The sequence below is a fragment of the Pelophylax lessonae genome (assembly GCF_965119305.1).
Source record: "Pelophylax lessonae genome assembly, chromosome: 2".
NCBI classification, from domain to species: Eukaryota; Metazoa; Chordata; class Amphibia; order Anura; family Ranidae; genus Pelophylax; species Pelophylax lessonae.
In genome coordinates, this window is record NC_138769.1 from 653,820,692 (window position 1) to 653,833,479 (window position 12,788).

At 45.2% G+C, this 12,788-nt stretch overlaps 1 protein-coding gene across 2 annotated transcripts in view; it reads right to left on the reverse strand.

The window, feature by feature from the left end:
- Positions 1–12,788, reverse strand: part of WDFY2 (WD repeat and FYVE domain containing 2) — a 193,088-nt gene that overhangs the window by 124,907 nt on the left and 55,393 nt on the right. For both annotated transcript variants that reach the window (XM_082244711.1, XM_082244712.1), the window contains exon 3: positions 12,579–12,652. In XM_082244711.1, the coding sequence (XP_082100837.1) occupies positions 12,579–12,652 (74 nt within the window). The remainder of the gene's footprint in view (positions 1–12,578; positions 12,653–12,788) is intronic.

A 12,788-nucleotide genomic window follows, 5' to 3' on the forward strand; every position in this document is an offset into this window, starting at 1 on the left:
ATCAATTTTAAGGGCCCATTCACATTAGGCGGATCCGTTTGGACGGACTCCACTTGCTCAGCTGGGATTGCCTTGTTGAACCCTGCTGAGCAGGCAGATGACAGCTCCATCTCCACTCACTGTGCTGAGACGGGCCTGGCAGAATCCCGCTCGCCACTGTGATGGAACCGGACACCCCGACTGGGTATCTCCACCAAGAAGCTGCTTCCCAAGTTCTGGAACACGAAATCTGTGAATCTGGCTATAGTTACCCCAAGAACTAAACAGTACCAGTTTTGGAGTGAACCAGAATAAAAACTGTTTTATTCAAACACGGGCACAAAGAGATATACACTTTGGACAACCCCCCCCCTCCCCCTTAGCAGCCAATCCACATATACATCCCATAATAGGTTGATCTTAAGGCAGACAGAAACAATAGAACAATGGAATACAGGTCCTTACCAATAACAAACCTCTCTCCACCTCACTATCTAGCAAGGGTCTACGAGAGACTCCAAACACACTCAAGCAATCTGAAAAGTCAAATTGTCTATCTTTATATATCTCTTGAGGGACACTGTCCAGAAATATTATTGTCCCAAGCGAAGGAGGCCCTTCACTCTTTCAACACAAACCACACATATAGAACCCAGGATAACTGGGGTAACACGAAATGCGGTGTGGTTGTACAGCAAGTCAGATTAGTGCAGACCTGACTGGGGTTCTTGGTCACCCTGTGCCCCTAATAGACACAAGGTGACTTATACATAAGAGGGGGGGCCGGGGAAGCTGGACAAGGAGTTTCCTGACCTCTCTAAAGTAATCTGTGTTCCACGAGCCCCCCCTAGCCAAAGTGACTCCTGTCACAAACACAATGGGTAGATCGGATGACAATAGACAGCCTGTCCCATTTTCATCCGATCCAACCCACTAGACAGATGGCAAACATAATCGCCATCCGTCTGTTTTCAGCGGATCTTATTGGATCAGATGCCAGGCGGGTGTCAGTGGACAAATGGCCACTGACATCCGCCTCTGCATAAAGGTCAATGGGTGGCCCGATTGGGTCCGCCTGAAAAACGGACAGAAAGACCCGATCAGTCCGACTGTGAAAGGGGCCTAAGTCATGCCCAAAATGTTATGCGTTTTATATGTTGGGGCGCTAGCTCAAATGCAAATGCATAAGTGCAAATTACCATAAACAATACGTGTACAAACAAATCCGTGCAACCAGTGTCAATTGCAGAAACACAAAAACAAAAAACAATATAAAAGTCCTGGAGATTATAAAAATTCATGCAAGGCACAAATCTTTTAATCCACTTCTTTTTTTTTTCCACCACATGTGCATTAATGATACCTGCTCTTATTTTACTGTGCTCCACTTAAATCATGTGTTCCACCACCTAGTATAAAGGGGGGCCACTCACCAGATAGCTTTAGGCTTCCAGGACCCTCACCACTTTAATGCTTAATCCGAACCTTGATGTATACTTGTCATCCTCTTCCTTTGTACTTATATCCAATGCCACCAGCAGCATAAACCCAGAATGAGATAACAATAACACGATAATTGTGCAATACGTTTATTAAAAAAGAAGATCAATCAAAAAAAATATATGCTGGTACACTTACATTTCCCATGTGCCATAATGGGGCGCCCTCTATGAAGAGCTTGGTTAAATTACAATATACCAAAACCCAAGAAATCGGGGGACCAGATCAATCATCAGTATAACCATGTCACACTACATCGTGCTTGTCAAATAGCAACGAAAACAAAAAACTTAGCCGTGGGGAAAGGCCCCCAGCAAAAAAGTGGTTATAAAATTGACAAGTCAAGACAGGTAATAGATGTAAAGGTGCCTAATTTTATTACAAACTTTTTCATGTGTCTATTTTTTACCCTATTGGTGCACAGCTATATGTATGTTTACATGTTGTCAGTTTTGTGTGGTCATCTATGTTGGGTGATGGGCCGATTGTCCTATTGCATGCGGTGATCTGTACCATAGCTAACTAATATGACTGACATTCATTGGCTTTTTTACTCCATTTTTTACATTTTGTAAAAAAAATTAGGCACCTTTACATCTATTACCTGTCTGACTTGTCAATTTTATAACCACTTTTTTGCCGGGGGCCTGTCCCCACGGCTAAGTTTTGTTTTAGTTGGGTTACTTTACAATTCTCGCTGCCGGTCGTCTCATAGAGCCAGCGTGCATGCCACCTAAGCCGGACGCAACATCAGTAAAGCACCTGGAAGTTACGCCACTAGTCAGACCTCAATGCATTTCCACCAGAAGGCATCATCAGGAAGTCATCGGATTTGTTTGTTTATACACGTATTGTTAATGGTTATTTGCACTATTTGCAAACATTTGCATTTGAGCTAGCAACTCAACATTTAAAAACACATGATGCAGAGCTTTCCGAACATTACAGCTTCATATGGGGCTACCATTGGTGACCTCTTTGTAAAGATGACAATTGCCTGGCTATTTGACCCAATGGCTTCAACGTGACCTGAGCTGCTTATAGCACCACTGGAATCAAGAGTAAAATTTCCCCGGTCCTCAGGTATGAGGGGTGCTGGCTTCTAAATTACTCACCCAGGGGTATCGGTAACGCTACATCCGAGACGCCGCTCTACCAACCCAACCAAGGTACAATACGATGTTAGGTGGCCTCAGCCAGCTCTTCTTCGCTAACCATGCCCCCCCACTAACGAGTTTGCCTCCCCCCCACCCCATTGGGATCACTGGCTTCAGTGCCTTACAAGTTACTAACCAAGAACATCTAAATTATGAAAGTCAAAGTCCTTATCTGCACTTGGAGATCGATGTATTATAGGTTATTATTCACAAAGAGAGGAATTTACTAAGACTAGAACAGTCAGAAGGTGGATCATCTGTGCATGACAAACAAACAATCAGCCATCATCTATAATTTTTAAAGCTTGAAGGGTAAAAAAAATAAAATAGCGTATACAATTGTGACAAAAGTCATATTGTAAATGAATATTATTAAAAACTACCTTTCCATTTCAATCTGCAGCTCATTCATTTTCTGAAAAATGCAATGTAATATGGCTACCTGGAGGTGTGCTGTACAGTGTGTACTGACCACACCCAAGAAACATAATTTCCTTCTTGTGTGATTGGCTCACTGATTTTCCCAGAAGTCTGCACTAAGATACAAATCAGATTTCAGGCATACCCTGCAATAAAAAAATAATGGGATTTTTGACTTACCGTAAAATCTATTTCTCTGATGTTCATTGACAGACACAGCTCCTGATTCTTCTTAACCATTGGGTTAAACTGCCCACTACAGGTGTAAGACACTAGGTAGAAAAAAGCTTGACTACGCCTATGGGCAGTCCCAGGGAGTATACACCCACACAGCTATAGGCACTCAGTTTTGTTACAAGCCGTGTCAGAAGAAAGCCAATGCCACGGAGGTTTTTTTTTTACAGTAGAGAAAGGGGTTTTACGGTTAAGTCAAAAATCCTATTTTCTCTTTTGTTCATTAACGGACACAGCTACTGATTCTTTTTAAACATTGGGACGTTCCAAAACACGAGGGGTGGGGTAGAACAGCAGAAACAAAATTCTCAAGGCTAACCATAGCCAACCAGGTAAAATGGAGCTCAACCAGAACTAGAGCTCACCTGAAAAAAAAAACCAATACACCCTCAAAGAGGACCAGGTCCTCTAAACAGCAGCCTGCAAAACCTTGCAGCCAAAAGAAGCATCCGCAGATGCTGCCACATCCATTTTTTAAAACCTTGTAAAAGTGTGCACAGATGACCGCCTGCAAACCTGTATCACTGATGCCTAACGAAGGAAGGCCCAGGATGCACTAAGCGCCCGAGTAGAATGTGCCTTAACAGGGAAAGAAGGAACCTGACCCCAAATCGAATAGTCTGTCTGATCTATCTAAAAATGGTCGCAGCAGCAGAAGTGACCTACCCTTTTCGAGGTCCAACTGTGAGTACAAATAGGGAGTCCCTAAAAGGCTCCGTGTCTGCCAGGTACACCCTGATTGCCTGAACCACATCCAGGGAATGCAGAGCAATTTTCTTAGGATGTTTAGGCTTGGGACATAGGGAAGGCAACACAATGTTGTCATTCAAATGGAAATCAGAGATGACCTTTGGAAGGAACAACGGACAGGGATGAAGAAACATCTTAGCTCTGTAAACCAACAGGTAAGATGAACAACAAGACAACGCCGCCGCCAGCTCTGACACCCTGCACACAGAAGTAATAGCCACCAAAAAGGCCACCTTCTGTGACAACGCAAGCAGGGGAACCTCCCAATATTTTCGAAAGGGAGATTCCTGGATAACTGACACCACCAAGTTGAGGACCCATGGCGGTAATGGAGACTGCACTGGAGGAACCAAGTTTTGAGCTCCCTGGATAAAGATACGCACCAAGGAAACAAAACCGCCAAGGCCGAAACCTGGCCCTTGATGGTACTCAAGGCCAGGCGCTGCTCAACACCCCATTGGAGGAAAGCCAAGATCTGAGTCACCAAAAAGGAGAGAGGGAGAACCTCAAAAGACTCACACCACGCAACATATGTCTTCCAAATACGATGGTAGATCTTCCTAGAGGTAGATTTCTAACCTTTAACAGCGTAGGAATCACCAATTCAGACAAACCTCTATCCTTCAGTACCTGGCTTTTAACCGCCAAGCCGTTAAAACCAGCGACTGAAAAGCAGGATGGAAGAGAGGGGGAAAGGCATATATCAGACAATACTAACACCAAGGAGCCACTAATGGTTTGTGGCGTCGGCCAGAGGATCCTGGGACACTTCTTGTGCCCCCATGGTGATTAACATAGGCCATGGCCGTGGCATTGTCTGAAGTCGTACCGGAAAACTCCTTAAGACAAATTGACCAATGATCCAGGAAAAGACTGATCGCTCAGAGTTCCAGTAAATTGATCAGCAGTCTGGACTCTTCCGGAGTTCAGACTCCCTGAGCACAAGCTGTGCCGAGAACAAGTCCCCACCCAGAAGTGGATTCTTGTCCCATTTCACCAGAATTTTTTTTGCAGAGATCTTGTGTGGAACTGTGCAAACGGAACCGCCTTGAAAAGGTAGACACCATAAGGCCCAGCACCCGCATGCAAACCTGGAGGGATGACTGCCTGCTGGATAACAGAAGCTGAATTGCCTCCTGCAATTTCTGGAGTTTTTCCAGAGGAAGCAACACTCTGGCTGAGGCCGAATCTACCTAGATAGTTAAGTTTTGTGGATGGAACCAGAGAAGACTTCTGAAGGTTCAGAATCCAACCAAACTCCCTCAGAGATTGCAGAGTAATCATTAAGGAGTCCATCAAAGCAGTCGGAGACTCTGCTCACAGAAGAAGATCATTCAGGTATCCCAGTAACGCAATCCCCCACTGACGCAACAATGCTAGCACCAGGGTTCTTTGTGAAGACCCAAGGAGCGGAGACAAGACCAAAGGTAAAACGCTACAAACTGATAATGCTCCTCGCCCACGGCAAAGTGGAGGGAGCACCGATGACCGGCACATATTGGAATGAGAAGGTAGGCATCCTTGATGTCAATAGAAGCAAGAAAATCCCCGAGATGCAGGGATTCCACTACCGAGCGGATGGACTACATTCGTAACTTCTGTACACACACAAAGCAGTTTAGCGCCTTGAGGTCCAGAATTGATATACCTTGCCTTCCTTCCAGGGAACTGTAAACAGGTTTGAGTAAAACCCCTGAAAACAGTCCAAAGCTGGAACCAGGGCAATCACCCCATGAAGTAACAAGTCTTGCACTGCCCCAAAGTGACCCCGTAAGTGATCTGAGGACAAGTGCAGGTTGGAAGGGAAGAACCTTACTGGAGGAAGAGACCAAAACTCAATCTTGTAGCCAGACCGAATGACTTTGTGGACCCACTTGACCTGTACCAGAGAGGTCCACAGATTCAGCAATGAGCGAAGACATTCCCCCACCCCCAGATACAGGTGAGGGTGCCCCTTCATGCAGAGGAAGCCTTGTCTGCAGGTCTGGAAGAGTCCCTCGTGGCTTGCCTGACCAAGTCCTCTTGGAACTTCCGGGGGAGGCCCTGAAGGACTTTTATCCCTTGAGGGACGAAAAATGCTTCTTATGAGCCGAGAAGAATGGCCCACGTCTACTAATGATGTAATCCAAGGAAGCCAAAATAACAAAGATAGGAAAAAACCCATTTAAAAAAATAAAATAATTGCCAGGGCCGAGATCCCAGCAAGGAACTAGGTCCTTACCCCTGACTAGGCAGAAAAAAAAACTGAGTGCCTATAGCTGAGTGTGGGTGTAGTATACCCCCTGGGGCTGCCCATAGGCGTAGTCAAGCTTTTTCCTGCCTAGTATCCTACTCCTATAGGGGGCAGTATAACTCAATGGTTAAGAAGAAACAGGAGCTGTGTCCATCAATGAACGAAAGAGAAATGTCATTTTTGGTGAGATACTCCCAACAGGAAACCACATCTGAATGGATGAAAGACCCTGCAAACTTTCCTCAGAGCCCTGCAGATGAAGCAGCTGATTGATAATTATGAAACCACTCTCATTAGATTCACTTTGCACACAGATACAGCGAAACATACTGGGATCTTCAAAATAAAAAAAGGTAGTATTCTGTAACAAAGTTTGTTAAAATCCTTGCAATGTACAGAGATCACCCAGAGGGGAATGTTTTTTTCTCAACAAATGTGGAGTTACTCTTTAAACCTAGGTTCACATCTGTGCAGGTGGTTCCTGCTGGGGATCCTCACCTGTTCCTGCCGCCCTAACCACCTGCACAGAAAAATGCAGGAGATGTGTGCGGGTGTCATGTCTGCGCAAAACATGTCTTACAGAGCCGTTTGAGCGTGAACCTAGCCTAAGGGCCCATTCACAAAACAATGCACATAAAGTGAGCAGGGGTAAGAGATCAATCACCTTAAGACATGAGCAGAGGTCCCACAGTGTGGGGTATGGCTATAGGTAGTGGTGCACCGAAATTTCAGCAACTGAAATTTTCGGACGAAAATGGGCCTACCCATTTCGGCCGAAAACGGGTCAAAGATGCCGCCCCCCTCCCCGGTGTGTTAGTTCATATACATAGTCACGTAGTAGTGACATCACTGAGAGGCGGGCCGCTGGCCAGAGGCGGGATTTTTAACTCTAGGGGGGGGGGGCTGAGGCGAGGTTAATTACCAATGGTATTTGTATTATGCAGCATGAGGGGGTTAATGTATTGCCACTGATAGATCACTGATGCATTAGTGACAGTGTCAGCACAAAGGGGTTAATTAACTGCCACTGGTAGGTCACTAATGCATCAGTGATCTATCAGTGGCAATACATTAATCCCCCTCATGCTGCATAATACAAATACCCTTGGCAATTAAAATTACCACTTGCCAACAAGTCACAGTGGCAGCTACAGGTGTACTTCGCTGCCTGTTTCTGGTTTATGCCCCTGTTCTATTTTAAATCATTTGGGCGAAAAGTCATTTTCGGTTTTCGGCCAAGGGCATCCTGACTTTTCGGTTTCTGCTTCGGCCCAGAATTTTCATTTCGGCGCATCCCTAGTTTTAGGGGTACACCCAGGGGGCAGGTCCAGCAAAGATTTGCCCATGTCCAATCACCTGAAGGTACCAGCCTACAACCCAGGGTCTTTGAATATCCAGCCTATGTCCTGTAGTGTATGATTAGAATATATAGCTTATGTATTACTAGGATATATGCAATGACTGTAGCTGGTCTTTAACAACTAGCAGCTACGTGGAAGTGGTGTACCACAGAGAACAAACACCATTGTTACAGCATAAGAAGCAGAAGCATATAATTTGTTAGGGAAAAAACCTACCATGCCTTGCCTGCTGGCAAACACTAATGTCTTCTTGTACTGGAGTTGCATCATTTGACGTATTTGCAAATCACATGGAAATGGCATTGAAAATCTATTAAAATTCCAAGGGCAGTCAAGATTTAGAAGTCTACTCTAGCTTCAGACTTTTTTTTTAATTTTGTAGAAAATGGGAGGGGTTAGAGCCTTTGGTAAGTTTTTATTGCTTGCTAGGTCCCCAAAAGGGGGCAATTTAGCCTTACTTTCTGTTAAAAACATCCTGTCAAGAACATGAAATGGTGTCACTGGGAAAGGAAATGAGAAGAAATTCACCCAATGAGTTACACTGCCAGAGTTTCTAACCCTTCTCCGCTCTGTCCAAAGCTTTTGGCGGAAGTTTTAGACAGAGTGTGTGTTCCTCCTATGTGGCACTAACTTTCCAATATCTGAACAGTTAACTTTTCTGGGATGATTTTTAGTATCTAAAACAAAAAAGCACAGGCGCATACACTCATATGCCACTTTATTAGGTACACCTGTTCAATTGCTTGGTGTAACAAATTGCTAATCAGCCAATCACATGGCAGTAACTCAATGCATTTAGGCACCTGGATTCAGTGAAGACGATCAAAAGACCAAGCATCAGAATGGGGGAGAAAGGGGATTTAACCACTTAAGCCCCGGAGGATTTTCCTGCTAAAAGACCAGGGGGTATTTTGCGATTCGGCACTGCGTGACTTTAACGGACAATTGCGCGGTCGTGCGACGCTGTACCTAAACGAATTTGACGTCCTTTTTTTCCCACAAACAGAGCTTTCTTTTGGTGGTATTTGATCACCTGTGCGATTTTTTGATCACGTGCTATAAACAAAAAAAGAGCGACAATTTTGCAAAAATAGCAATATTTTTCCCTTTTTTTATATGAAATTCCCCCCCCAAAAAAAATGTAAAAATCAAAATTTTTTAACATTTTTGGCCAATTTGTTTTATCCTACCTATGGTTGGTAAAAAAAAAAAATTGCAAAAAGCGTATTTTGATTGGTTTGCGCAAAAGTTATCGCGTTTACTAACAAAGGGAAAGATTTTTGTCATTTTTGTTGTTTTTTTTTTTAACGCGTAATGGCGGCGATGTGCGATTTTTTTTGCGGTACTGCGACATTGCGGCGGACAGATCGGACCCTTGACTGACATTTTTGACACTTTTGGGGTTACCAGTGACATTTCTACAGTAATCAGTGCTATACATATCCACTGTTACTGTAAAAATACACTGGCAGTGAAGGGGTTAACTTTATTTGGGAGGGAGGGGCTGTGTGTGTCCCTAGGGGCGTGATTCTTACTGTGATTGGCTGTGGCTCTAGCTGTAAGGACACTGATCAACGGATCTACATACTAGATCCGTGTGATCAGTGTCTTTACAGCGAGGAGAATGACAGGCAGCTTGTTTACACAAGCTGCCTGACATTCTCCCTCTCCCCCGACGATCGCCGAGTGGCCGGCGGACATCGGGTCCACTGGTCACACGCGCGGGGGGGGGGAGGGGGTCCTTGACCGCGCGGGAGCGCGCCTCCGCGGGCGCGCGCTCGCTCCCCAGACCCTCCCAGGCTAGTGACGTTAATTAACGTCACTCTGCCTGGCAGGGGCTGACCGCCGCAGTAAATCTACTTGCGGCGGTCGGCAAGCGGTTAAGTGACTTTGAACGTGGCACGGTTGTTGGTGCCAGACAGACTGGTCTGAGTATTTAAAAAACTGCTGATCTACCAGGATTTTCACGCAGAACCATCTCTTGGGTTTAGAGAGAATGGTCCAAAATAGAGAAAATATCCAGTGAGTGTCAGTTGTGTGGAGGAAAATGCCTTGTTGATGTCAGAGGAGAATGGGCAGATCGGTTCAAGATGATAGAAAGGCAACAGTAACTCAAATAACCACTCGTTACAACCAAGGTATGCAGAATACCATCGAACCTTGAAGCAGATGGGCTACAGCAGCAGAAGACCACACCGGGTGTCACTCCTGTCAACTAAGAACAGGAAACTGAGGCTACAATTTGCACAGGCTCACCAAAATTGGACAACAGAAGATTGGAAAAACCTTGTCTGACGAGTCTCGATTTCAGCTGCGACATTCAGATGGTAAGGTCAAAATTTGGTGCAAACATCATGAAAGCATGGATCCATCCTGCCTCTTATCAACAGTTCAGGCTGGTAGTGTAATGGTGTGGGGGATATTTTCCTGGCACACTTTGGGCCCCTTGGCTGAGAATCATTTAAACACCTGCCTAAATATTGTTGCTGACCATGTCCCATCCCTTTATGACTAGTGTCCCCATCTTCTGATGGCTCCTTCCAGTAGGATAATGCACCATGTCACAAAGCTCAAATCCTCTCACCACTGGTTTCTTGAACGTGACAATGAGATCACTGTACTCCAATGGCTTCACACTCACCAGATCCTAAAAATGCTCTATTGGATTGAGATGTGGTGGGAAGGGAGATTCGCATCATGGATGTGCAGCCAACAAATCTGCAGCAACTACGTGATGCTATCACGTCAATTTGGACCAAAAGGAATGTTTCCAACATCTTGTTGAATCTATGCCACAAAGAATTAAGGCAGTTTGGAAGTCAAGCCTGCTACCAGCAATGTGTACCTAATACAGTAGCCGGTAAGTAGATTTTTGCAGTGTGTCTAATTAGGTTTTCCATACCAAAGGAGAGGATTTACTTTTATGTAACTTGTTATTGATTGAATGAGTATATGGTACACAAAACCACTGAAACACTGTAACCTTTGCCGTGCAGAAACAATCTGCTCTTTAGGTCCCCCCCCCCATATGCTTTCCTCCAATCTGCTCTATAGATCCCCCCCATAGGCTTTCCTCCAATCTGCTCTATAGGTCCCCCCCCATATGCTTTCCTTCAATCTGCTCTATAGGTCCCCCCCATATGCTTTCCTCCAATCTGCTCTATAGATCCCCCCCCCATATGCTTTCCTTCAATCTGCTCTATAGCCCCCCCCCCCATATGCTTTCCTCCAATCTGCTCTATAGGTCCCCCCCCATATGCTTCCCTTCAATCTCCTCTATAGGTCCCCCCATATGATTTCCTTCAATCTGCTCTATAGGTCCCCCCCCCCCCAATATGCTTTACTTCAATCTGCTCTATAGCTCCCCCCCATATGCTTTCCTCCAATCTGCTCTATAGGTCCCCCCCCATATGCTTCCCTTCAATCTCCTCTATAGGTCCCCCCCATATAATTTCCTTCAATCTGCTCTATAGGTCCCCCCCAATATGCTTTACTTCAATCTGCTCTATAGCCCCCCCCCCGATATGCTTTCCTTCAATCTGCTCTATAGGCCCCCCAATATTCTTTTCTTCAATCTGCTCTATAGCCCCCCCCCCCCATATGCTTTCCTTCAATCTGCTCTATAAGTCCCCCCCATATGCTTTCCTCCAATCTGCTCTATAGGTCCCCCCATATGCTTTCCTTCAATCTGCTCTATAGCCCCCCCCCCCATATGCTTTCCTTCAATCTGCTCTATAGGTCCCCCCACCCATATGCTTTTCTTCAATCTTCTCTATAGGTCCCCCCCTCATATGCTTTTCTTCAATCTGCTCTATAGGTCCCCCCCATGTGCTTTCCTCCAATCTGCTCTATAGGTCCCCCCCATATGCTTTCCTTCAATCTGCTCTATAGCCCCCCCCCCCCATATGCTTTCCTTCAATTTGCTCTATAGGTCCCCCCCATATGCTTTCCTTCAATCTGCTCTATAGGTCCCCCCCCGCATATGCTTTCCTTCAATCGGCTCTATAGGTCCCCCCCATATGCTTTCCTTCAATCTGCTCTATAGGTCCCCCCCATATGCTTTCCTTTAATCTGCTCTCTTACTGCTTCTTCCTACTCTGCAGCCAGCACTGAAGTGACTATTCTTGGCTACCTGGGGGGGACGGACATCAGTTCCCCAGTCATAGGACAGAGCTCAGGCCTAGTAATTGGCTACAGAACCTGGATGAAGCATGAAATCACAAATCCTTCTTTGAGTTTCTCATGCTCCATCCAAGGCAAACAAGCTTTTATGTTAATAAATGAATACGGATGTAGCTTGAAAAACACCAAATAGTGTAAAAAAAGGGAGTGCAATGCAACAAGTTCAAAGATGAACATTTCCGGATGTCTTATCACTTTTCTACAAACAGCAACTAATAGTGTTAAAGGGATTGTAAAGGCAGAATGGTTTTATTTTATCTTAATTATAAAATTTGCATTAAAATAGAAAAACCTGTGTGCAGCAGTTCCCCCAGCACCCCCTAATACTTACCTGAGCCCGTCTTTAACCAGCGATGTTGCAGGAGTGTCTAAGATGCCCGGGACTTCCCTCCTCATTGCCAGAGACAGAAGCGTGGCTTGATTGGCTCCCGCTGCTGTCAATCAAAACCATTAAGCCAATCAGGGGAGAGAGAGGGGGGCAGGACCGTGTCTGAAAGCACACAGGGAGCTGGGACTCGGATTGGGTGCCCCCAATAGAAAGCTGCTTGCTGTGGGGGCACTCAACGGGGGGGGGGGGCAGGAGTGCCAAAGAGGGGCCCGAGAAGGGGAGGATCCAGGCTGCTTTGTGCAAAACCAACTGCACAGAGCAGGTAAGTAGAACATTTTTTTTTTTTTTTTTTGAACAACAAAAGAGACTTTACAATTACTTGAAATATAAATGCAGGTGACGTAACCGAGAAGCTGGATATACTTTGTACTTACTGAGATAGTACCATTGTCCAGGCCTATGGACAGCCTCCGAGTTTCTGGATTAAAAGACATACATGTACATGGGGCTGGAAAATAAACAGAGGGTGCCATTAGCATTGTAAAGGTTGTAATAAACACTGCTGACATAAGGGTCTTACTATGAAAGTGTACCTCATACAATACATGTCCCCAACAAGGGCATACAGGTAAAAATAATTTTAA